Source organism: Aotus nancymaae, unplaced genomic scaffold (assembly GCF_030222135.1).
Source record: "Aotus nancymaae isolate 86718 unplaced genomic scaffold, 86718_ANA_hifiasm-v0.15.2.pri h1tg000030l, whole genome shotgun sequence".
NCBI classification, from domain to species: Eukaryota; Metazoa; Chordata; class Mammalia; order Primates; family Aotidae; genus Aotus; species Aotus nancymaae.
This window is the reverse complement of record NW_026988443.1, coordinates 13,941,795-13,969,116: the sequence shown is the minus strand read 5'-3', so window position 1 is coordinate 13,969,116 and position 27,322 is coordinate 13,941,795. Positions and strand designations below refer to the sequence as shown.

Sequence of the window (27,322 nt, the reverse complement as noted above, 5' to 3'; positions counted from 1 at the left end):
GAGAAGCTGAGGCAGGTAGATCACTTGAGGTCAGGAGTTCGAGACCAGACTGGCCAATATGGTCAAACCCTATCTGTACTAAAAATAGAAAAATTAGCCGGGCATGGTGGTGGGCCCCTGTAATCCCAGCAACTCGGGGAGCTAAGGCAGGAGAATCGCTTGAACCCGGGAAGCAAAGGTTGTAGTGAGCCGAAATCATGCTACTGCACTCCAGCCTGGGCAACAGAGCAAGACTCCATATCAAAAAAGGGGGGAGCGGGGGCGGTAGGGTGGGGGATAAGGAAACATTCAGGAAGAAGGCGAAATGAATTGCACTTAGAGAAACCACTAGGGTTGAAAGTAAGGCCACCTTGGGTCCTAATGGCTGTAAGGCATCAGACAAAATACGTCAACTATGTCAGCCTACATTTTCTCATCTGTCAAACTGCCATAACAGCAGCCACCTCTTCGGCCCGGCCAGGCCCGGCCCGGCCCGGCTGGATTAAATGAATGAAGCGCAGCAACCGCTCGGTGCAGGTATAAACTGTGTTGTCATCCTCGGCCACAACCTCCCCCGAGGCCATGCCGCTCCGCCCCGCCGGCCTCCAGGGGTCGCTGTGACGCGGCTCGGGCCAGGCGCGCGGCCGCTCTGGCCCGGGAAGATCGCTGTCCTTAGCTTCAGCGGGAGCCCGCGCCCAGTGTCTGTGTCAGCTCGTCCTCTGCTTTGTCCTGCGGCGGCTCACTGCCCTCCTACCATCCACCATGGCCCTGCTGCACTCCCGCCGCGTCCTGTCCGGCATCGCCGCCGCTTTCCACCCGGGCCTCGCCGCCGCGGCCTCTGCCAGAGCCAGGTAAGCCAAGGGAGACGGAGACGGAGCCAGGCGACGGCCCTGCCCAGCTGAGCTGCGAGCGCCCCAGAACATTCACCCCTCCCGGCTCCCGAACTGTCACTCACACACACACTTTTTTTGCCACCCCTTCGGCTTTCCCTTATCGGGGGCTGAGGATTGAGCCTCCGTGCCCCACAGTGATCTTCAGGAACCCACACGCCTCGCCCCCGCACCCGGCCCTGCAGGAAGGCGTGCAATGCTATCCTTGGGGAAAAGAAGTGTGGCCCTCGGCGGCTCCCAGACTTCCATTCAAGGGGGAGGGGTGCGGAGACCAAGGGGGCCGCAGCGCCGGGGGGGTGCCTGTGCCCTTGACCAGGTGCCCTGGGGGCAGCGGGCGCACCTGTCCTGGCCTCCCGCCCGCCCGAGCCGGGTCGGCATGTGGCTGCTGGCTCCGCTTGTGTGCCCTGGGCGGGAAGCGCACGCGAGGAAGGTTTCCGGGGCGCCGGCATTCTGGCCTCGCTTTCCTCCCGGCATCCGCGACCTTGGCGTGGGGCATCCTCCAGATCCTGCGACTACCCCGGGGTCCCTGTGATCCCGGGGCCCGTTCGGCCTTTGCTTGGGAGAGGATTGAGATGTAGTGTGCCTCCTTTTATTTTTCCCTCCCTTGTTGCCCCTAAGGAGATCGGTTGCAGAGAGGCCATCGATCTTCCTCTCCATCTCCCTGTGCTCTTTCATTCAGTAAATATTTCGTAACTGCAGTTTCTCAGAGCCAGGCTCTGGACCGGATGCTGGCGATACAACTGTGAACAAGGCGAGGGAAGGACGATGACAAATTGTCATTGCCCGTAAAATGACAACATGATTTCGTACTGTGGTGTGTATAGTAGTATGGAGGGAAATTTCAGAGCATGAAATGAGCTCTGGCAATTCACTCCCAGTGGAGACCGGAACCAGACGATTAATTCAACTCAAGAAGGCGATTTGGAGCACTCTGCTTAAGTACTACCTTAATAAGGCACTGAGTATTTTTGTGGTTTTTTTTTTTGTTGTTGTTGTTGTTGTTTATTTGGTTTTGTTTTTGAGACAAAGTCTCGCTCTGTAGGCCAGGCTAGAGTGCAGTGGCACTATCTTGGCTCACTGCAACCTCCGTCTCCCAGTAGCTGGGATTACAGGCATGTGCCACCATGCCCGGCTAATTTTTGTATTTTTAGTAGAGACAAGGTTTCATCATGTTAGCCAGACTGGTCTCAAACTCCTGACCTCAGGTAATCCACCCGCCTCAGCCTTCCAAAGTGCTAGGATTACAGGCGTGAGCCCCTGCGCCTGGCCAAGAACTGAGTTTTAAAACCACCCCCAAGCAGGTATTAACTGTGAGGAGCAAAGCGTTGCTTGGCCTTTCGTTTGAATGTGTGCTCCGTGTCTTTCAACCAGCCGAACGGTCTGTTCTTTCCAAGGCCCCACAGCCTTGGCAGTATAGGTTTGCCCAGGCTTCCCACTTGCTTCTCTTCCTGACTTGGCTCCTTCTTGGCCCACTGTCAACGTGTGCTCTTTAAGCCTGCCTACCTAGTGGGCCAGAGCCAGGAGGAGTTATTTATGCAGCAAATTTAGAAAAACGAAAGGAGTGCTTAAAATTTCGGGCAAGAGAAAGTATGTTTACCTGTTGTAGTAATCCTAAAATAATGCCTTGTATTATGGATTTGGCTAGGTCGCCTGAAGCTCTAGTGCTTAGTGAAAATCCCTTGGGGTCCAGGTTAGTCATTCTTTCAGTTTGAGAGCCTGACTCATTTTATTTTCTGTATTTTCCCATTAGAATGTAAGTTTCATGAGAGCAGAAACTTTACCTACTTTATATTCACTGTTATGTCTCAGCACTATTAAGGTTCCTGGCTTGTCTCTCATATTGGATATTTTTAAGCCCTGATTTTTCACTTAATGCAACAGGAACAAATGCAGTATGACATTTTAATGTTATATCTTAGATCAAAATCTGAACATGGGCTGGTCCAAGTGTAGTGGTGTTTACAACTAATTGATCATAACCAGTTAGATTTTATTGTTCCTTTACTCAACTAACCTTAAACACACACATACAGGGGAACCACAGTGCTGCAAAATACTTACAAAAAATAAATTCTTGGCCGGGCACAGTGGCACACACCTATAATCCCTGCACTTGCGGAGGACAGAGTGGATGGATCACAAGGTCAGGAGTTCGAGACTGGCCTGGCCAACATGGTGAAACCCCGTCTCTACTGAAACTACAAAAATTAGCTGGGTGTGGTGGCACACGCCTGTAATCCCAGCTACTCGGGAGGCTGAGGCAGGAGAATTGCTTGAACCCAGGAGGCAGAGGTTGCAGTGAGCTGAGATTGTGCCACTGCAAACCAGCCTGGATGACAGAGCAAGACTCCATCTCAAAAAAAAAAAGAGAGTGGTTTTTTTTTTGTTATTTTTTAAATACAGGGTCTCACTCTGTTGCCCAGGCTGGAGTGCAGTGGCACAATGGTGGCTCACTGCAGCCTGACCTCCCAGGCTCAAGTGATCCTCCTGCTTCAGCCTCCCATGTAGCTGGGACTACAGGCAATTTTTTATTTTTTTGTAGAGATAGGGTCTCCCTGTGTTGATCTCAGACTCCTCCCATTTCAGCCTCCCAAGTGCTGGGATTATAGGCTGAGCCACCCTACCTGACCAGAAAATAAATTCTTAAAATAGTTGAGCACCTGATGTTGAGGAATTACTCTTCAAATTTAAACAGTGATACCTAATTAGACAATAAAACCAGGTGCCGTATCTGGCATAAAGGTTAACTGTTCAGGCAAGGAGGTCAGACTTCACTCCTTCCACTGTGGAAGTGATCTTTACCTAGATCCAAATGGTCAAAGTGGAAAATATTTAAAATAAACTGAACTCATCAACATTTCTATTACAATAAAACCTTGTCACTTGTTATTCCGAAGAATTGAGGATTTATCCAATGGCCATACTTGGAACTCTTGGTAAATACGTGGAACTCTTTGTAAATTCAAGTGTATCATTTAACTAAACAATGTGAGTAAAACTTTCTGTTCTTGACCTGTACTGTAAAAGTATAGTGACATGAGATCAGACATAGTTGGAGTTCAATGAAGAAAAAAAGAATGCTAATGTATTTTGATTTATAATGATTTGTTTTTAATTCTGATTATTTAATTTTTAATGAAATAACTGAGCAGGTCTCACGAGACTCTTTAGATATGCAGTGTCCAGCTGTGGTACCATAACCATTAGCTAGAAGATCACAGACCAGGCGCAGTAGCCCACACCTGTAATTCCAGCACTTCGGGAGGCTGAGGCAGGTGGATCACTTGAGCTCAGAAGTTCTAGACCAGCTGGGCAACATGGCAAGACACCATCTCTACATAAAATACAAAAATTAGCTGGGCATGGTGGTGTGCACATGGAGTCCCAGCTACTAGGAAGGCTGAGGTGGGAGGATAGCTTGAGCCTTAGAGGTGAAGAGTTGCAGTGAGCCAGCCGATCACGCCACTGCACTCCAGCCTGGGCAGCAAAGCAAGACTGTGTCTCAAAAAAAAAAAAGATCACAGCTGTGCTATTGTCTCTGCTATTTTTAGCTCTGTGATTGTGGACAAGCTAATTAACTCCCCTTCTGATTTTAAAATAAGAATGTGAGGAAAAGCAGTTTAAAAACGGTAAAACTTTAAGTAGCCTTAAGCTCCAGGGAAATGGCAATGCGTTTCAGTTGGAAAGGCTTACCTGAATACTTTGTACCTAACCTCTCTTGGATGACTAGTCAACATTGCTCAATGTTTGAGGCTTTGTGCTTGTATCCAAAGTGTTCTGATAGGAATCACTTTATAGGTCACAGGTTATCAGCATAAGTTTTGCCCCTAGGACACTCTTATTTTCATCTACTCAATTCCTTTAAAAACGTCAGAGTTCTTACAATGTGTGTGGAGTCTTTACCATTTTAAGAAATGGAATAATAAAAGGCATGGAGGAGCTGAAAGATGATTACTAGTGTGGAGCTAATTAAATTTGAGTATTCCCTCTAGGTCAGGTGCCGTGGCTCACACCTGTAATCCCAGCACTTTGGGAGGCTGAGGTGGGAGGATCACTTGAGCCCGGCAATATGGCAAAACCCCATCTCTACAAAAAACAAAGCAGGCATGGTGGCATGCACCTGTAGTCCCAGCTACTCAGGGAGGATCACTTGAGCTCAGGAGGTAGAGGCTGCAGTGAGCTGTGGTCACACTACTGCATTCTAGCCTGGATGACAGAGTGAGACCCTAAAAAAAAAAAATGATTATCTCTGTAGGAGGGGAACAGCAGACACTGGGGCCTACCCAAGGGTAGAGAATGGGAAGAGGGAGAAAATCAGAAAAAAATCACTGTCAGGTACTATGCTTATTACCCAGATGATGAAATTATCTGTACACCAAGCTCTCTGACACGCACATGTACTCCTGAGCCTGAAATAAAAGTTAAAAGAAAAACCTTGCAGGCCTCTGTCCTCTAGATGCCAGTGGTACCTGCTTTCCCCCAAAGTTTGAACAAACAAAAATGTCTCCAGAAATTGTCAGATGTTCCCTGACTAGGCAACCCCTTCACCTCTCCCTGGCGAAGAACCACTTTCCTCATGATCTGGATTATAAAGCATTTTTCTGCTTGTCTCAAGCAATAGATATGTGGTTTTTGTACCTGTATTCTTTAATCTGTATTTCATTTTCTTTTTTTTTATTGAGCAGCCTTAGGTATGTATTTCATTTTCAGTCTAAAAACTAGCATTGTAATTGTAAAATGAACATAATTTATTTCATATTTTTTTTTAAAACTGAGTATCTCCTTCTGTATCTAGATTGTTTAAAAATTCAGTATTTTGAAATTGCTTTTAGAATTCTTAAGATATATACCAGAAGACCCAAGGCTATGGTTTCTGAATTTCTATGCTTAACATTTTAAAGAACTTGAAAAATAAGTGCTTTTTATACCATTTAACAAAAATGATGCCTTCTGTCCTTGTAGTTGAGAGCAGTGGGCAGCGGCTTTGTTATTGATTGAGGGCTTGGAGGATACAGACTATCTCCCCCTCCCGCCCCCACCAAGACAGGGGAACGTAGCCCCAAGCTGGTCTGAAACCCTATGGTCAAGTGACCCTCCCACCTCAGCCTCCTGCGTAGCTGGGACTATAGGCAAGTGCCACTATGCCCAGCCAGACCATCTTTTTAAAAATAAAAACTGTTTTCTAGAAGTGTTATCTTTTATAATCTAGTATGTCCTTGACATTCATAGTATTCCTAGTATTCCTTTCACTCAGCAGTTAATGACAGTGATGTAGATAGACAGGTGGCTACATATTTTCAGGGTCTGAATTGTGGATAAGTAAAAATGAAAGCTTTCTTCAGGCCCATTTCAGAAGTTGGTTCAAGGTATCTGTGCTTCTTGCTATCGCCTAGGTACTAGGAACAGGAAAGTTGAGGCTTAGTTAATTTACTTGCCAGTGGTCACACAGCTGGCAGGTGACTAAGCTGTTATTTGAATCCATGCAGTTTGCCCAGAACTGAAATTACCCAAGGCAAGCTATTAAAAGAACCATTAAAAGAAGTAAGAGCCTGGGAAATCAAAAAAAACTGGAATAATCTGCCCTTAAACAACAGAGAATTGACTGTACACACTAATTAATTACAATGATTGAGACTGCGGCAGTCTTTAACTTGTCAAGAGAGCATGAATTAAACTCTGTACTGCCATCCAGTATGCCATGGAGGAGTGAAGTGTATGAGTGCTGACTGGCCATAAGTACATTAAGAGAAACTTTGTTGGGAAAGAAATGTTCGTGAAATAATTCATGGGTTTATCAGCACGGTGAACACAAAGAACTTCCACGGTGTCATACTGAAACACGTGGCTGATTCACAATGGATAAGTGATTACTCGGAGAATTTGGGCAATTTCACATGGGTAATTTGAAGCCTTGCTTTTTTAGCTACCCATTTCTCCTGCAACAACCCCCAGCTCTTTCTCACCGTGAGCCTTTTTTCTTAAGCCTCTGTTTGGAAAGCTCTTTTTTGTTTCTCTCTCTTCCTTTCATCCTTAGCACTCAGCTGCTAAGTCACATACTCCAGGAAGCCCTCCTAACCTGTACAGTACTTTCCTTCCCTTCTCCAAGCTATTAGGTCCTCTGCTCAGAGCTCCCATAAATAATATCCTGTGCCCTGGGTCGGTCTGTATTACTGTCCATCATCTCCCCGCAGTGCCCAACCTGCACTTCTTGCAGCTCCCTGCTGATCACCCCAGTGGACTAGTCGGGTGGTAAGGGATTATATTCTCCTTTACATTCCCAGCCCTTAGCACAGAGTGTTCTTAGTGATTGGTTTAGAAGATCGTAAAGCCTAGAATAGTGTTCTGGCAAAGCAGGGAATCTCTACTATCTAGGCTGATTGCACAGCCTGGATATATACATATATATTTTTAAACTTATTTTGTAGGTGAAGTCATTAATCACTAAACCAAGGAAACTAGGCCATCAAGATTGGGCAAACTTTATTAAAATGTTAACCCTGTGCGCCTGTAGTCCCAGCTACTTGGAAGACTGAGGTGGGAGGATGGCTTGAGTCTAGGAGGTCAAGGCTGCACTCCAGCCTCGGGGACAGAGTGAGAGCTATCTCTTTGTTTGTCTCTTTATTAAAACTGAGTCTTGCTCTATCGCCCAGGCCAGAGTGCAGTGGCACACTCTTGGCTCACTGCAACCTCCACCTCCTGGGTTCAAGCGATTCTTGTGCCTCAGCCTCCCAAGTAGCTGGGATTACAGGCGCCCGTCACCATGCCCAGCTAGTTTTTGTATTTTTAGTAGAGACGGGATTTCATCATGTTGCTAAGGGTGGTCTCAAACTCCTAACCTCAGGTGATCCACCTGCCTTGGTCTCCCAAAGTACTGGGATTACACCTGGCCAAGACCCATCTCTTTAAAAAAGACAAAACAGTTAAGTCAGCTTCTTTTCAGATTCATTTATTATAAATCATAACAAAATTCACAGCCAGGTGCAGTGGCTCACACCTGTAATCCCAGCACTTTGGGAGCCTGAGGTGGATGGATCACTTAAGGTCAGGAGTTTGAGACCTACCTGGCCAACATTGTGAAACACTGTCTCTACTAAAGATATGGAAATTAGCCAGGCATGGTGGCTCATATCTGTAATCCCAGCTATTTGAGAGGCTGAGGCAGAAGAATCACTTGAACCTAGAGGTGGACGTTGCGGTGAGCCAAGATCATACCACTGCACTCCAGCCTGGGTGACAGAGCAAGACTCTGTCTCAAAGGTTAAAAAAAATAATTAATTAATTTTTTAAAAATTCACTTTCCAAGTTTTGTCCTCATATGCTCTTTCATATTTAAAACAAACTGGCACTTCAGGATAATAGTTCTCCCTGGGAAAATGTTAGGTCCATGTTATGTTAGCGTACAGTGTGTTTCCATCATTGCTGTTTTCAGATGAATCAGTAAGTAAAACAAGCTGCTCAGTTTTTCTAATACAGTAAGTATTAATAGTTAGACCCCACATAAATAAAAGCTCTTTGGGGTTTTCAGTAAGTTTTAAGAGTATAACAAGATCTAAAGATGAAAGTTTGAGAACTGCCGTAGAGCAATTCTACTCTTTTTCCTTAAAAACACACAATTGTATTATTTGTCACTATTGATCCTTGTGTGGTCTCAACACTCATTGCTTATCTTTTAACCAAAGTAGCTTCTATTTCCCAGAGAAAATTGAAGGGAGGGTGGTGATGTCAGTCCTACACAAGCATCCTAAACAGAGAGGCAAAACTCGTGAACACACGCAGCACAACTTCTACAGCCATGTATATCCCTTTTATGCCTCCTCAAAGTGGCAACAAAGAAAGACCTTTTTATTTTAATGACTCAAAGCAATAGCCTCTTCAGCATGTAAAAATAAGCAAAGGTATGTAAATTTTAAATTATGCTTGGAAATCAATGTGTCTGTAGTCTATCTTAGAAATTGATTAGGTATCTAACTCCTTAAGTACTGAGGAAGATGTAAAAAAAAAAAAAGAAATTGATTAGGTATGCAGTGAATAATAATCTGTTAATCAACTTGTAATATTAGACCAAAATTGTCAGTTACCCTAAAGATCTTGGAAATTGTCTTCAAGGCTGGGCGCAGTGACTCATACCTGTAATCCCAACACTTTGGGAGGCTGAGGCGGGCAGATCACCTGAGGTCAGGAGTTCAAGACCAACCTGGCCAACATGGTAAAACCCCATCTCTACTAAAAACACAAAAATTTTGGTATGGTGGTGGGTGCCTGTAATCCCAGCTACTTAGGAGCCTGAGGCAGGAGATTCTTTTGAACCCAGGAGGCAGAGTTTGCAGGGAGCCAAGATCGCACCACTGCATTCCAGCCTGGAAGACAGAGTGAGATTCCATCTCAAAAAAAACAGAAAGAAAGAGGTTGTCTTCAAGCTGACATATTACAAAATACAATTACTGTTCTCCCAAAAGCCTATATCCCCATCCCCAGTCTAATAAGAAAAACTTCAGACAAATTCTAGTGGAGGGGCATCCTACAAGATACCTGACCAGTATTCCCAAAACTGTCACAGCTAAGAGGAGCTTTTGGAGACATGGCAACTAACTGTAATGTGGTGTCCTAGATGGAATCATGGAACAAAATTAGGTGAAAACTAAGGAAATCTGAATAATGTGTGGATTTAATAATGTATCAGTATGGGTCGGGTGCAGTGGCTCACGCCTATAATCCCAGCACTTTGGGAGGCCAAGGTGGGTGGATCACCTGAGGTTGAGAGTTTGAGACCAACCTGACCAACATGGAGAAACCCTGTCTCCATTAAAAATACAAAAATTGGCCGGCTGTGGCAGTACCTGCCTGTAATCCCACCAATTTGGGAGGCTGAGGCAGGAGAATCGCTTGAACCTGGGAGGTGGAGGTTACTCGATGAACCAAGATCTGGCCATTGCACTCCAGCCTGGGCAACAAGAGTGAGACTCCGTCTAAAAAAGAAAAAAAAATACAAAAATTTAGTCAGGTGTGGTGATGGGCTTCCGTAATCCTAGCTACTTGGGAGGCTGAGGTAGGAAAATCCCTTGAACCCAGGAGGTGGAGGTTGCAGTGAGCCGAGAGTTCGTCATTGCACTCCAGCCTGGGAGACAAAGAGTGAAACTTCATCTCAAAAAAAAAGTAATAATAATGTGTCAGTATGGATTCATTAATTGTAACAAATGGGCCATACCAATGTAAAATGATAATGGGGAAACCTGGGGGTAGGGGTGTATGGGACTGTACTATCTGCTCAATTTTCTGTACTCAGTACTGTTTTGGCTCAGAGGCTGAGGCAGAATTGCTTGAACCCAAGAGGCAGAGACTGAAATGAGCTGAGATCACAACACTACACTCCAGCCTGAGTGACAGAGTGAGACTTTGCCTCAAAAAAAAAAAAAAAACAAAGTTTGTCAGAATAACAATTCAATTTTGTTTGACACAAATTTGTATTTTTCACAGTTTTAAACATGATATAAGAGTAATGTGGCTGGGTGCCCTGGATCACCTGAGGTTAGGAGTTCTAGACCAACCTGGCCAAAATGGTGAAACCCCGTCTCCACTAAAAATACAAAAATTAACTGGATGTGGTGGCACATGCCTGTAATCCCAGCTATTCAGGAGGCTGGAGCAGAACAATCACTTGAGCCCAGGAGGTGAAGGCTGCATTGAGCCAAGATAGCACCACTGCATTCCAGCCTGGGCAGCAGAGCAAGAATCTGTCTCATAAATAAATAAGTAAAATGGATCTTGGATCTAGCTAATGGGATTGAGCTAATGTATTTCTCATTTCAGCTCCTGGTGGACCCATGTGGAAATGGGACCTCCAGATCCCATCCTGGGAGTCACTGAAGCCTTTAAGAGGGACACCAACAGCAAAAAGATGAATCTGGGAGTTGGTGCCTACCGGGATGATAACGGAAAGCCTTACGTGCTGCCTAGTGTCCGCAAGGTGAGCTTGCCGTTCATCTCTTTCCAAGCAGCGTGAATAAACTGAAGGGAGCCCTGGAGAGTGGCAGGAACAGTGCTGGACTGGGAGTCAGGAGCCCTGGGCTTTAATTCTGGCACTAGTGGCATGAATAACCCAGGTTTTCTGGGCTGTAGTCTCCTTGGCTGTAGAGGTGAGAGGTTGGAACCACCTGGTTTTTTCCAAGATTGAACTTTCTGTGATTCTGTGATCATCTATAAAACAGACATTAAATATGCTGTAGAAATGCTTAGCTGTCGGGTGCGGTGGCTCACACCTACAATCCCAGCCCTTTGGGAGGCCTAGGCAGGTGGATCACGAGGTCAGGAGATCAAGACCATCCTGGTCAACATGGTGAAACCCTGTCTCTACTAAAATACAAAAAAATTAGCCAGGCTTGGTGGCGTGTGCCTGTAGTCCCAGCTACTTGGGAGGCTGAGGCAGGGGGATCACTTGAACCCAGGAGGCAGAGGTAGCAGTGAGCCAAGATTGTGCCACTGCAATCCAGCCTGGGCAACAGAGCAAGACTCTGTCTCAAAAAAAAAAAAAAAGAAACCAAACTGCTTAGCTATGCCCAGTTTAATCCTGAGGGTGCACAAGAGGACCATGACTTTAAACACTGTCTCTTGGTGAGAGGAATAGCTCTTCATGGATTGCTGTTATTTTCCATTTCTCTAGTTGTGATTACCTTAATAAAACTTTTGTACACAGGCATGCTCTAGCCTTTCTTCCTGCTGAGCTATGGAATTTTTTTCCACCTCTTTTGTTATATTTTTATTAGTAGCATCTTTATTCATTAACTAAATAATCTAACAAATCCTTTTATAATTTTTTTTTTTTTTTTTTTTTTTTAAATATGGAACGCTTCATGAATTTGCGTGTCATCCTTGCGCAGGGGCCATGCTAATCTTCTCTGTATCGTTCCAATTTTAGTATATGTGCTGCCGAAGCGAGCACCCTTTTATAATTTTTTAAATTATTCAGCAAGTATTTTTGCTACTACAACCTGCATCACAGCCAAGCACTATTGTACATTCCCTCATTCACACCTCACCTCAACACTGAGAGGTAGAAATAGTTCCTCTATTTAACAGAGGAGGAAACTGAGGCTCAGAAAGGCTAACTAACTTGCCTAGGGTAACGCAATTAGTAAGGGACAGCCAGGCCTCTGGTGCCAAAGCACAAAGATGTGTGGCTATTACTGTTAACCCTTCAAAGTTCTTAGGCTGGCATATAGCTTGAAATGCTTCTCCTGTATGCATTTAGTTTGATTTAATCATCTTATATCTATTTTAGGTGTTGCTTTTAAGCACATTCCAAGAATCCCATTTTATGTTAAATTGTAACCAAGAAAGACTATACCCATCCACATAAAACCTAACTTAAACAATAAAATTCAATTTAAAAAAGAAAGTATTTCTGTTCTGCAATATAAATTATCAAGCATTCTACCTACCCTTCTTGTCTGAGAGGAACTTCAAATTTTGAAAAAGGCTTGGCTGGGCGCAGTGGCTCACGCCTGTAATCCCAGCACTTTGGGAGGCTGAGGCGGGTGGATCACCTGAGGTCAGGAGTTCGAGAGGTTGTGGATCACCTGAGGTCATAGATCACCTGAGGTCATGGATCACGAACTCTACTAAAAATACAAAATTAGTCGGGCATGGTGGCACATGCCTGTAATCCCAGCTACTTGGGAGGCTGAGGGAGGAAAATTCACCTGAGGTCATAGATCACCTGAGGTCATGGATCACGAACTCTACTAAAAATACAAAATTAGTCGGGCATGGTGGCACATGCCTGTAATCCCAGCTACTTGGGAGGCTGAGGGAGGAAAATCACTTGAACCCGGCGGGCGGAGGTTGCAGTGAGTCAAGATTGAGCCACTACTGCACTCCAGCCTGGGTGACAGAGCAAAACTCCATCTCAAAAAAAAAAAAAAGACTTTACCTCCAAAACTTAACTTATAAAACTTTAAATAGTAATCATAGTAATTCCAAGTAAGGAGAAAAAAAACTCAATGGATGCATTTCTCTTGTCTAGGCAGAGGCCCAAATTGCCGCAAAAAGTTTGGACAAGGAGTACCTGCCCATCGGGGGACTGGCGGAATTTTGCAAGGCATCTGCACAACTAGCCCTGGGTGAGAACAGCGAAGTCTTGAAAAGTGGCCGGGTAAGCTGAGCAGACTCTGACATCATCCCAGGTCTGTTTTAACAAATCTGTAATCATTTAAATAATTTTAAAGAACTAGGAAAAGACAACTCATTTTGTGTCTAATGATTGTTTTGAGGAGGCCACACTATTTCTAATAATTCTTCTTTGATAATAAATTGTCATAATTAAATAATTTACATGACACCAATTCCAGAAAGTACTACTAGGAATCCTGAAAATGTGGAAGTAATTTGATTGATAGATTTGACATTACTTTTCTGTTAAGTCTCTACCTGCTTATGTTCATTTTACATTGAATATGCTTTAGAAATGCTTAGCTCTGCCTAGTTTTAGGCCTGCAGTTAACCCACACCCTCATGTCCTAAGCTTTCAACTTGCACAGAAGAAGCAAGCAGAAAGCAAGCCATGGGTGAACTGTGAGGGCTAGACCAGCCTGGCGGCCCTCTGCTGTCCCTTCACAGCCTGTCTGGACTCTGAAAGAAGACCACGCTCCCAACATGTGAACTCGTGCACATCATGGTTCACTTTCTTTTGAAAAAAAAAATGTTTTTAATAAGTTCATTTGTATATTTTTCTGGGTAAGCCTGGGGAGTAAAGAAACATAAAAACTAGCAACATTAAGCCAACATTTTCTCTCCCCTTCCCCCTCTGAAAAGCCAGAATAAATACACTTTATTTACAAGATTGGTCTAAGTTCACACATGAATTTAACTCAGAGTAAAGCACACAGCCTCGACCCCAGGGTTATGTAGTAATTATCCAACATAAAATGGAATTTGGTTTAGTCCTGTCCAATCACCCGCCTGTTAGCCCCTCCTGGAAATTTCTGTACTTTTAATTCATGTGTTTTTTTTTTTCCTAGTATCTGGTCTATCTAGATAATAACCTAAGTATGAGACTGGCCTACCTTAAAATAACATTAGTTTGTCTTTTATAAGTTGTTGTGTCTTGGCCAGACACAGTGGCTTGCACCTGTAATCCCAACACTCTGGGGGAGTGTCAAGGCAGGTGGATCGCCTGAGGTCAAGAGCTCAAGACCAGCCTGACCAACATGGTGAGACTCCCGTCTCCACTAAAAATACAAAACTTACCCAGGTTTGGTGGTGCACATCTGTAGTTCCAGCTACTGGGAGGCTGACATGGGAGGATCACTTGAACCCAGGAGGTGGAGATTGCAGTGAGCCAAGCTTGCACCACTGCACTCTAGCCTGGGTGATACAAGACCCTGTCTCAAAAAAAAAAGTTCTTGTCCTTTGTAAATCATAGTATTATCAGACCTACAGTGAGGTTTTTGTTTCCATCATACCAAAGTTTGCAGAGACAAACTATTTTAAAAGAATTTTTTAGTTGGGTTTTTCCCTCTTTAATCCACTGCCACCCCAGTCCAGAAAAATAGGTTTATGCTTTATAGAGCCTTGTACTTCTACAATGCCTTTAAAAACAACAAACACTGGGCTCAAGCAATCCTCCCACTTTGGCCTCCCAAAGCACTGGGATTACAGCACTAATCTCAAAAAAACAAACAAACAAAGGCCAGGCGCAATGGCTCACGCCTGTAATCCCAGCACTTTGGGAGGCTAAGGCAGGTGGATCATGAGGTCAGGAGTTTAAGACCAGCCTGGCCAAGATGGTGAAACCCCGTCTCTACTAAAAAACACAAAAATTAGCCGGGCATGGTGGCACACGCCTGTAATCCCAGCTACTTGGGAGGCTGAGGTAGAGAATTGCTTGAACCCGGGAGGCAGAGGTTGCAGTGAGCCAAGATCATGCCACTGCACTCCATTCTGGGCAGCAGAGTGAGACTCCATCTCAAAAGAAAACAACAACAAACAAAAACCTCTTAAACCTACCATGGTTTCTTATTTGTCCCTTAAAGTTGACCAATTTGAATAAGCAAATTCACCTCAAGCATCTTCCTATTACCCAAAACACGAATATTTTCAGATTATGAAAACTCATAGAAGGGGACCTCTTAGAAAACCTTTAAAATGTTGTAATGTTATCCTTGTGTATTTGTTGACTTGCTTTTCAAGAAACTTGGATGTTTAGAGAGTCATTCTACTTCATATGATTCTAGAGTAATGTTTTAATGTAGTGACTGTTCTCAGTGTCTTTTTATTTATTTTATTTATTTATTTATTTATTTTGAGACAGAGTCTCACTTTGTTGCCCACACGAGAATGCTGTGGCACGATCTTGGCTCACTGCAGCCTCCACTTCCCAGGTTCAAGCAGTTCTCGTGCCTCAGCCTTTTGAGTAGCTGAGATTACAGGCGTGTGCCACCCGCCTGGCTAATTTTTGTGTTTTCAGTAGTGACGGGGTCTCACCATGTTGGCCAGGCTGGTCTCGAACTCCTGACCTCAGATGATCTGCCCGCCCTGGCCTCCCAAAGTTCTGGGATTACAGGCATGAGCCACCGCACCTAGCCTCTCAGTGTCTTTTTATATCTTTTATGTAATTCACCCCTTTTTTATATTTGGGAGGACTTTTTGTGTCCTGAAAGTTTCCTGTGTAAAATAGAATGATACTAACTGGCCATAAAGAAATAGCTTCTGAATTATGAAGGGTCCTGGACAGAGCAGTGCCCCTGGGGCTGGGCCTGTATAGAGAGTGTTGCACATCACTGACCATGGGTGTCTCTCCTTCAGTTTGTCACTGTGCAGACCATTTCTGGAACTGGGGCTTTAAGGATTGGAGCCAGTTTTCTGGTGAGTTTGGAAGCTTCTTCAGCAAAGAACTATATATGAATTGCAGATGACAAGGCTTCCTATTGTCATCTGCATCCTATTCCCTTTCTTGTGTATTTGACTGTTGATACAGAAGTAGATTTCTTCTTTCCATGAAGTTTGCAGATGTTCTATTCTCTGATTAGAAAATGAAAGGATTTTAAAGAAATTACAAGAAACATAGAATATAGATGATGATAAATTCAGTTCACTGGGAACTTATTATTTACTAGGGAGCTTTTGCATTTTAAAATGCTTGTTTAATCCCTGTGAAGGAGGTATAGTTATGCTGTTTACAGGTGAAGAAAATAAGACCCAGATAGGTCCTTGGCTACACGGCCAATATAACTGTCAGAGACTGCTCCAACCCACGCAGTCTCACTGCTGAGTCAATACTGCTTCTCAACCATAGAGAGAAACTGGGTTTCAGCAGAGAAAAATGTTCTCTCATTAAAATATGTCAACTTTTTTTGCCTCTCCTTTGTTCATTTTTCTATTTCCTTTCGTCTTTTAGCAAAGATTTTTTAAGTTCAGCCGAGATGTCTTTCTGCCCAAACCAAGCTGGGGAAATCACACACCCATCTTCAGGGACGCTGGCATGCAGCTACAAGGTTATCGGTATTACGACCCCAAGACTTGCGGTTTTGACTTCACAGGCGCTGTGGAGGACATTTCAGTAAGTGGGGCTTTCAGGAGAAGAGAGATGAATAAAACTCTTGCTTGCGGACATATGGTGTCTCCCAACATCTCCCAGTACTGGGGATGAGTTGAGTTAAAATACTGGGGATGAGCTGATTCCCAGACTTCTGGTTACCTTTGTTACTTATCAAATGATGGGATCCTGTGGCATTTCAGATAAACTGTTTCCTTTAAAGCTGCAAAGTCATCTGTTGGTTGTTTTTCTCTCTAGAAAATACCAGAGCAAAGTGTTCTTCTTCTGCATGCCTGTGCCCACAATCCCACGGGAGTGGACCCGCGTCCAGAACAGTGGAAGGAAATAGCAACAGTGGTGAAGGTGAGGCGGATGAACTCAATGGTGACAGTTCTGTGTTTAGTAACCAGCTTTAGAGGCTTCATTTGGCAATGTCTTAACAGAGTCTTAACCTTGAACCTGCATGAAATGTCCACACAGGTGGATAAGCGGCCAGAAAAGGGCTCCTCATTTGTGTGATTAGCAGTTCTGGGATTGATGACACATGAGCATTTGAAAGTAATTTTTTTTGGCCAGGCGCAGTGGCTCACCCCTGTAATCCCAGCACTTTGGGAGGCCAAGGCGGGCAGATCACCTGAGGTCAGTAGTTCGAGACCAGCCTGGCCAACATGGTTAAACCCCGTCTCTATTAAAAATACAAAATTAGCCAGTCTTGGTGGCCCATGCCTGTAATACCAGCTATTCAGGAGGCTGAGACAGGAGAATCACTTGAATCCAGGAGGCAGAGGTTGCAGTGAACCGAGATCGCGCCACTGTACTCCAGCCTGGGCAACAAGAGCAAAACTGTCTCACAAAAAGAAAATAATTTTTTTCCTCAGCCTGGATGTAGGGAACTCTGATAAAACCTGTCTACTGATCCCAGGATGTCTGCTGTTAATGCACATTCACCCTCCCAATGTGTCCCAGTGGTTGCTTATTCATCTTTTTAAATGCTTTTTCAGGTCTTCCCCTTGCAACATTGCCGTGATCACTCTCAAAGTGTAGCCAGCTGTCAGAGACGACATTAGTCAAAATTCTAGGAGGGAAAATATTATTCCTGTTGTCTTGTGTGTCCCTGTTTTCCCTTTTTACTTTTTTTCATTTCCCTTTCTTGTGTTTTTTTTTTTTTTTTTTTTTTTTTTGAAACAGAGTCTTACTCTCTCACCCCAAGGTGGAGTGCAGTGGAACATTCATGGCTCACAGCAGCCTCTATCTTCAGGGTTCAAACAGTCCTCCTACCTCAGCCCCTGAATAGCTGGGACTACAGACATGTGTGCCACACCTGCCTGGCTAATTCTTTCTATTTTTTATAGAAACAGCTTCTAACTTTGTTGCCCAGGCTGATCTCAAACTCCTGGGCTCAAGCGATCCTCCCACCTTGGCCTCCCAAAGTTCTGGGATTATAGACAGGGGGGCCACCACACATGGCCAGTTTCCCTTTCTTTTTCTTCTGTCAAATCTAAGCTGCAAACAAAATGAGACAGAAACAGCGTTTGGAGAACACTTTCAAGATGAGATGGTTCTAATGAAGTTGTCTCACTAGCCCTGGGTGTGGGATGAGTCTTCCGGGGTTACCTTAGCCCCACAAAAGCCTAATAAAGCCTTTGTGTTTATTGGGACCATGCCCACCTCACATAAACATCTTTCAGACTTTTGTAAACATCTAGGGCATCTTCAGACAGACTGCTAAAGCTTCGATCTTTCCTTTCCTTCTCAGAAAAGGAATCTCTTTGCGTTCTTTGACATGGCCTACCAAGGCTTTGCCAGTGGTGACGGTGATAAGGATGCCTGGGCTGTGCGCCACTTCATTGAACAGGGCATTAATGTTTGTCTCTGTCAATCATATGCCAAGAACATGGGCTTATACGGTAAGCTACAGCACCCAGCATGAAACATGTTCTCAGGCTGGGAGAGAATGCCACAAAGGCATAGAGCTTGATGAGTAGGTTGGTGGGGGTGGGTATGTGTATGTGGGTGTGTGGGTGTGTGTGTGGGTGTGTGTGTGTTCATGTCCACGTCCCTCTCTACCCTGAGATGAAAGACTGGTATTGTAGATTTTACTGATTTTCTTAGCCATATATTCTTCAGTGTCCTTAAATTCTTCCAGCAAAGGAAACTGATTACTACTTCTCTAAACAAAAAATGACTAATCCATGGGCCAAGAAGATAGATACAATAAAAAGATGCCTTTGAATACTCATGAGTACTCAAAGTTTTATTGTGCCTCAGTTTACCATTTTGGTTGTTGAAAACTTTTTATAATAAAGAGTTAATTTGGGGGTCCTTTGAATGGAAAGATAATACGTAGCAAATAAATTCATGATTTACTTTAGCACATTAGATAGTAGAACCAGAAGACGAGATCCATTTTTGTCTTTCAGGTGAGCGTGTAGGAGCCTTCACTATGATCTGCAAAGATGCGGATGAAGCCAAAAGGGTAGAGTCACAGTTGAAGATCTTGATCCGTCCCATGTATTCCAACCCTCCCCTCAATGGGGCCCGGATTGCTGCTACCATTCTGAACACCCCAGATTTGCGAAAACAATGGTAAAGGCTTATGCCACTCCCCAGCCACTCACCTGTTCCCACCACTGTTCCTTCAAAGCTAGTATTTAATTGACCTCTAGTGATATACCCATAGATTCTATATGCAGAAGACGGAAGGGAGGAAAGAATATGCATTCCTTTTTTAAAAAATTGATTGGTTGAGATAGGGTCTTGCTCTGTCACCCAGTCTGGAGTGCAGTGTTGCAATCCTAACTCACTGTTACTTTGTACTCCTGGCCTCAAGCAGGCCTCCAGCCTCAGCTTCCCAAGTATTTGTAGCACTTTGAACCAAATTAGTTGGTATTTCTCTGTAAGAGACAGACATAATTTTTATTTTATTTTTATTTATTTATTTATTTATTTATTTATTTATTTATTTTACTCACAGCACTCATACAGGATTTTCTTTCCTTTTTTTTTTTTTCCAGACATAATTTTTAAATGGTAGTTCCTTTTTTTTCCATCATTTCCATGTTTAATAGAACCTGCCTTTCCCTAAAATCGGTTTTGAATTATGTACCTCACATAGGAAAACTTCCTTAAGAACATCATATTTTGTGTCCCAATAATTGCTAGCATTGAATCAGTATTTCTGCATATTTTTGTGTTTTATTGTAGAGACAGGGTCTTGCTGTCTTGCCCAGGCTGGTCTCCTCAAACTCCTAGGCTCAAGTGATCCTCCCACTGCAGACTCCCTAAGTGCTGGGATTACAGGTGTGAGCCACTGCCCTCAGCCTGTTTTTTTATTAATCTGTACTATCTGACTCTCAACATCTGTTCTCTGAATTAGTGTTACTCAACTGGTTTGACCACAGTCCACATGAGAAATATATTTAAAGCTGGGCACAGTGGCTCATACCTGTAATCCCAACACTTTGGGAGGCTGAGGTGGAAAGATCATTTGAGACCAGCCTGGGCAACATACTAAAACTCCATCTATAAAGTTTTAAAACTATATATTTTACATCATGACCTTGAACACATTATGTATTTATAAGTATATATAACTGAAACTGTTTTTCAAACTCAATACTTCATGTGCTCTACTCCAATTTTTATTTTATTTTATTTTTTATTTTTTGAGACAATCTTGCAGTCTTGCTCTGTCACCCAAGCTAGAGTGCAGTGTCGTAATCTTGGGTCACTGCAACCTCCGCCCCCCCAGGCTCAAGCGATTCTTGAGCCTCAGCCTCCTGAGTAGCTGGGATCACAGACATGTGCCACTACGCCTGGCTAATTTATTTTGTATTTTTAGTAGAGACAGGTTTTGCCATGTTGGCCAAGCAGGTCTCAAACTCCTGGTATCAAGTGAACCACCTAACTTGGCCTCCTAAAGTGCTGGGATTATAGGCATGAGCCACCACACTCAGCCTCTACTCCAATATTTTCTAAATGCCAATTGCATCTTAATAAATTGAATTTAACATACTAAGCCAGGCAAGGTAGCTCACGCCTATAATCCCAGCACTTTGGGAGGCCGAGGTGGGTGGATCACTTGAACCCAGGAGTTCGAGACCAGCCTAGGCAACATAGCGAGACTGTGTCTCTATTACAATTAAAAATAAAAAATAAATAAAAAATTAACCTACTAAGGGATCATGAGATGTAATTTAGAAAACACTGCTGTAGAAAGGGGTTGGCAAACTGTTCTGTAAGTCAATCCGGTTTGCCCCTTCTTCTTGTAAATAAAGTTTTATTGGAACACAGCTGTACCCATTTGTTTATGAATTTTGTATGCCTGCTTTTATGCTGCCATGGCAGAGTGAACAGTTGTAGCAGGCAGAGACCATATGGCCTGTAGAGCCTAAAATAATTATTGTTTGACCATTTACAGAAAGTATGCCAACCCCTACTCTGTGTAATTCAGAGTTCATAAAAGCCATGATGCCTGTGGAAGGTGTGGTTTGTTACATAAGTTTATCCTGTGTAGCTGCTTGGTTGAGAGGGTGCATCTCTGAGCAGCTCTTAGGTAGAAAAGGTAAACCTGCTGTCTCTAAGAAACTTGATAGGTAGCTCCCCAAGTCGTCATGTGACAACTATTTTTTTCTATCTTCACTTTCTGTCTCATGAACATTAAAGTAAATACTAAGAATCCGGTTCAGGATCGTTTTTTTAATGTTTTTTCCAGACAGAGTCTTGCTCTGTCACCCAGGCTGGAGTGCAGTAGTGAGATCTTGACTTGCTGCAACCTCTGCCCAGATTCAAGCGATTCTGCTATCACAGCCTTCTGAGTAGCTGGGATTACAGGTGCCTGCCACCATACCCGGCTGATTTTTGTATTTTTAGTAGAAACGGGGTTTTACCATATTGGTCAGGCTGGTCTCAAACTCCTGACCTCAGGTAATCCACCTGCCTCAGCCTCCCAAAGTGCTGGGATTACAGGTGTGAGCCACTGTGCCCAGCCTTCCTTTTGTTGTTTCATAGAGACGAGGTCTCACTGTGTTATCCAGGCTAGTCTCAAACTCCTGGGCTCAAGACATCCTCCTACCTCTGCCTTCCAAAGTGCTAGGATTACAGCTGTGAGCCACTGCACCCAGCTCAGGATAGTTCTTTATGACAGAATAGATTCGCACTAGACCTACCAAAAAATTGACTACTTTTTACATTATATTTTTTCCGGTATAATATTAACATGTAAGTATATTTCTGAAAGTTTGTGAAAGGGAAAAAATTAACCATAAATCTAGCTACTCTAACCCAGCTTTTTTTTCTCTTGCCGATTGTTATCTGTAGTTGTGACATACTGTTATGTATGTATGTGTAGGACTGGTTTTGGTTTTGCTACTTAGAATTATACTAACCTTTTTTTACTTAATATCTTTAATGTTTTTAAAAATATTTTCGTATTCTCTGGTTATGAAAATTTTTTTAATGCATTTCAACACACAATTTGAGAGTCTATAGTAGACAAAGATGCCAAACTATGTTATTGACTACCCTCAGGGTGGTTATAATCTGATGAGAAAGATACACATGTGACTTTTTTGTTGTTGGTTTTTTGAGAGAATCTTGCTCTGTGGCCCAGGCTGGAGTGCAGTGGTGCAATCTCACTGCAGCCTCCGCCTCCTGGGTTCAAGCAGTTCTCCTGCCTCAGCCTCCCCTGAGCTGGGACCACAGGCGCCCACCACCAGGCCTGGCTAATGTTTGTATTTTTAATAGAGACTAGGTTTCACCATGTTGGCCAGGCTAGTCTCGAACTCCTGACCTCAACAAATCCACCCGCCTTGGCCTCCCAGAGTGCTAGGATTAGTGATGTGAGCCACTGCAGCCAGCCACACATGGTATTTAATATAAGACAGAATGGAATAAATGATGACTAAAGGGAGAGCTGTTGATTCTAGTGGGGAGTTGGAGAAGATGTAATAAGGACTGTGGCATGTGAGCTGTGCCTTAAAGAGAGGAAAGGGCTTTTTTTTTTTTTTTTTTGGCAAAGGAAATGAAGCAGACAAGGAAACTGGGCAGAGATCTGTGTAAGGGCATAGGCATTGTTATGCAGAACTTGCGTAGAAAATCCCAAGTTGTTTTCATGATGAAAACACAGAGTGTGAAGAGAAGTGTGGGAGGCAGCCAAGCTAAGAAGGTGAAGCAGATCATGTAGCACCCTGTTTAATACTGTAAGTAAAGTCAGAGCTTGATTCTCCAGGCAACAAAGAGGATGGAGCGGTTTGGCTAAGATGGCTCCACATCTAGCCCTGTTCAGACACTCAGTATCTTTGGGATCCAGGCCTCAAAGTGAAGGGACTGTAGGAAATTTAAAAGCAGATGCCATACCTGGAGGGGCCAGGGGCTCCTCAATTCTAGCTAGTAATTATGCTGCTAATACAGTGCTGTCAGCGTCTCATTTTTCGAGAGAAACTACAGATTTAAGCTTTTATGCACAAGTGCCCAGTTTAAAAATGTTTCACTGGGTCAAGTAAAACATTACTAGGTCCCATATTTGGCCTTGAATTGGCATGACAATACTTCTAACTCTGCATGGCATCATTATAGAGAAATGGTTTGGGAAAGTGAACACCCAAGAACAGGGAGATAAACTAAATGGAAATGTCATTGGTGATAGCCAAGAATGTTCCAGAGCCATGGGAATGGAGTGGAAAGGATAGATTCTGAGGAAGGGGAAGGTTGTATTCAGTATCAGGTGATCCCTGTGCACAGTCGGGACTACCCTCTCCAGTCATTCAGACAGAATTTGCTCTTCCTTGGGGCTTTTAGTGCAGCAATGTCCTATCTGTTTTACATTACGTGGCCTTATTCCATACTTGGTTTGCACGTTTGGTTACCAGCATCCCTTGTAAGCTTTTGAAGGCAAGGAGTATGTCTCAGTCCTCACCACCTATGATAGCTTGACTCATTGTAGATTCATAGTCTACATTGTCTCACTTGTGAAGACGGGAATGTATATTTCATCCATGTCAAAAATAGGGTCATATTTTGTTTAACCCACAGTTTTACCTTAATCTATGTAAGTTTTAGAGTGATTCATTCACTTAATACAGATGCAGTTACGATGGGGTTACATCCCAATAAGCCTGTCATAAGTCAAAAATACATTTAAGGCCAGGCTCATGCCTGTGATCCTAGCACTGTGGGAGGTCAAGGTGGGAGAATCACTTGAGCCCAGGAGTTCCAGACCAGCCTGAGCAAAAGAGGGAGACCCTGTCTCTAGAAAAGAAAAAAAAAAAAATCAGCAAGGCATGGTGGCATGCACTTGTGGTCCCAGCTACTTGGGAGACTGACGCAGGAGGATCACTTGAGCCTAGAAGGTTGAGGCTGCAGCGAGCCATGATCACACCACTGTACTCCAGCCTGGGTGATAGACCAAGACCCTGTGTCTTAAAAAAAAAAAAAAAAAAGAAAATAGGCCAGTCATGGTGGCTCACACTTGTAATCCCAGCACTTATGGAGGCCAAGGCAGGAGGATTGCTTGAACCTAAGAATGTAAAACCAAATCAGGCAACATGGCAAAACGCCATTTCTGTATTTTTTTTTTTTAGAAACAGGAATGCAAAGAAAATGCATTTAATACGCTTAACCTACCAAACATCATAGCTTAGCCTCGCGTACTTTAAACGCACTTAGAACACATATGACTACAGTTGAGCAAAATCATCTAACACAAAGCGATTTTATAACGAAGTGCTGAATATCTCATATAATTTATTCAGTACTCTACTGAAAGAAACAAAATGGCCATATGGCTACTTAAAAGTATGGTTTCTATTGAACGTATATTGTTTTTGCACCATCATAAAGTTGAAAAATTGTGAGTCAAGGACTGTCTCTACTCAAGTGTGTTAACTGTTTTAGTTGCCTGATGGAAATAGTGTTCCGATATAAAACAGAATGCTATACAATAGCTTTCGTCCCTAACCAGTGACAGCATGTGACTCAGCTGTGGCCTGAGAATTGAGGCACACTAGGGAAGGGCTCAAGGGAGCTAAAAATGCTGTGAACTCCGGCATATCTGTCAGTGCTTAGGCAGAATGAGCTGCATCTCAGGGTTCTTTTACAGGTTGCAAGAAGTGAAAGGCATGGCGGACCGCATCATTAGCATGCGGACTCAGCTGGTCTCCAACCTCAAGAAAGAGGGTTCCACCCACAACTGGCAACACATCACCGACCAAATTGGCATGTTTTGTTTCACAGGGCTAAAGCCTGAACAGGTGAGTGATTCTCATTTCTCCACAGCAGGCCGATCAGTCTTTGCAAACCAGGATTATTTTTTTTCCTCTTCTTTTTTATTTTTATTTTTATTTTTTATTTTTTATTTATTTTTTTTTTTGAGACAGTCTTGCTCAGACACCCAAGCTGGTGTGCAGTGGTGCAATCTCAGCTCACTGCAATCTCCACCTCCCACGGCTCAAGTGATCCTCCTGCCTCAGCCTTCCGAGCAGCTGGGACTGTAAGCACACCTGGCTAATTTTTGTGTTTTTTGTAGAGACATAGTTTCGCCATGTTGCCCAGGCTTGTCTTGAACTCCTGGACTCAAGCGATCCACCCACCTTGGTCTCCCAAACTACAGGGATTACAGGTGTGAGTCACTGAGACCAGCCCCAGAAGGATTCTTCATCGATCACCCACCTATTCAAAGTTACCCTAAAAAACAGTTAAAACAGTTATTTTGGAGCTGTTTTAGGTAAAGGTATTGTAATTCTTTTTAGTGTTTATTTTGCTTTATTTTTTTAGTTGTTTACGTCTCTGTATCCCCCAGGAACTCACAAACTTCTAAAGAGCAGAGCGTGTTTTGATCATGTTCATGATCATTGCTGCTTCTCCCAAGAAAGCAATAGGAGAAATAGCTGTTTCATAACTGAATCCTGACTCTGCTGAATCTAAAGTTTTTTTTTTCCCCACGTGTTTATGCCTCAAAATTCATCATCCTACTTTAAAGTAGCTTTTTTTTTTTTTTTTTTTTTTTGAGATGGAATCTCATTCTGTTGCCCGGGTTCACTGCAGCCTCTGCCTCCCAGGTTCCAGCGATTCTTCTGCCTCAGCCTCCTGGATAGCTGGGATTACAGGTGCATGCCACCACATCCAGCTAATTTTTGTATTTTTAGTAGAGATAGGGTTTCACCATGTTGGCCAGGCTGGTCTTGAACTCCTGACCTCAAGTGATCCTCCCGCCTTGGCCTCCCAAAGTGCTGAGATTATAGGCGTGAGCCACTGTGCCCAGCCTTAAAGTAGCTTTTTATTATTATTTTATTCCAAGCTAACAGCAAATTCTGGGAACAGGGTTTAAGGGAGGAAATAGAGCTTTAATGAGTTGGCTACTGCCTCAGGCCGGGGAGAATCCCCCTTACCAGGAAGAGGTACCTAAATTCTTTCCTTTCTGCAGGTGGAGCGGCTGACCAAGGAGTTCTCCATCTACATGACAAAGGACGGCCGCATCTCTGTGGCAGGGGTCACCTCCAGCAACGTGGGCTACCTTGCCCATGCCATTCACCAGGTCACCAAGTAATGTCCCTGGTGTGAGGAAACAAAGACAACCTTTCTGTCTTCAGCCTCTGCTATTGGGAGCTTCACACAGAGAATGAGAAAGGGTGGATGGTGGTGAGTGGATGATTTCCTTCAACCACAGCGTATAACACACAGCGATTGAGTGTTTCTCAGAAAAGAGCATGTAGTGACACGGGGCAGAGGCACTGGCATCTGGAACATTGTGGCTCAAAACCAAACTCTCTCCCGTCCTTTTATCTCCAACTTTTCTCAAAGAGTTTACATGTGCAAGAAAGTCATCGCACCAAAAAACCTGTCAATTATGCTATTGCAATATTTCAGAAGCTTTAACTGAAGTGTCAGGTTCCTCATGAGAAATAGTGCACATTAGAGGCTTTGAGAGAAGACCTAGTTCTGTCATGAACAGTCGGCCTCATGTCTGTCCTCCCATCATGGAGCAACCTCATCAACAGACCGCATTGCAGAAATTATGTTTTATATAAACCAGTGAGTCTGCTGCCACTACAGCAAGGAAAACAATGCGGTTTCCTATCTTATTTAAGAAAAAGAAGGCTCTCTTCTCCCTTGTCATTGCTGTTCTTTAACTTACACACAAAGATTTTTAAGTAATGCAGATTTTAATCCCATTCTACTGCTTGACTGACCATCGACCCCATCCTATTGGGATTTATTTAAGAATAAAGAACATAATTTTCTGCTGACATCATACCCTCACCTTTCTCAGCAAAGAATAGTGGAGAGTAGGTAACTGTCCTTGATCTCGGCATCCTCTTGAATGATTGTGTAATTTTCTCCAGTTGGGATGTTGTCTCTGCCCAGTTGGACCTCCTCCCTTTGTTGAATGTGGTTGTGCAGGTCACTCCTCTCACGTCGTGAGTCCAGCAGCGCAGGGTGGTACCAGGAAAGAGGACATTCTAGGCTTTGTGTGCTGACAGCTGGGTTCAGGCTTCACCCACTGGAAAGAACTACCATCTGCTCTAATCGTGTAGACTTATTGCGGCCTGGTTTCTCTGTTACAATAAAATTACTGTAGACCCAATTGCTATCTACTAAGGTATCTTTTTTCTTTAATGGGAGGAAGGTGTAGGAGTGGGTAAATATTCTAGAAGTTTAGAATCGTGTAGCTGATCATAAGCCAGTAGATGTGTCCACTATTCCAAATATTGACTGAATATTTTTCTTCTTCATGTTGTAATTCAGTTTGTCCAGTCCAAAGTGCTGAGAATGCGGGTGTAATCCTTTGGACCTTGGGGGAACAAGTAGAGTCCCTTGAAGGATCCTGTGGATATAGGCAAGGGGTAGAAGGGATGGAGGAGAAGTGACAGCTTCAGGGGTCTGTAGGAGCCAAGTAGGTAACATAAATCAAAAAGTGTTGTGGGGG

The 27,322-nt window shown here is 43.6% G+C and overlaps 1 protein-coding gene and 1 non-coding gene across 2 annotated transcripts; one reads left to right on the top strand and one right to left on the bottom strand.

The window, feature by feature from the left end:
• The first annotated feature begins 649 nt into the window (after positions 1-649).
• GOT2 (glutamic-oxaloacetic transaminase 2) lies at positions 650-26,642 on the top strand. The gene is made up of 10 exons (XM_064383151.1): positions 650-830; positions 10,677-10,833; positions 12,889-13,017; positions 15,669-15,728; positions 16,261-16,422; positions 16,657-16,761; positions 18,155-18,305; positions 18,819-18,984; positions 24,497-24,647; positions 25,820-26,642. Exons 1-10 carry the CDS (start codon positions 742-744, stop codon positions 25,940-25,942), a joined length of 1,293 nt encoding a protein of 430 aa, XP_064239221.1. The 5' UTR covers positions 650-741; the 3' UTR covers positions 25,943-26,642.
• On the bottom strand, positions 11,699-11,805 carry LOC135277344 (U6 spliceosomal RNA). Its single transcript, XR_010344959.1, has one exon. It is a non-coding gene; the product is annotated as a U6 spliceosomal RNA (small nuclear RNA).
• Positions 26,643-27,322: the final 680 nt, after the last annotated feature.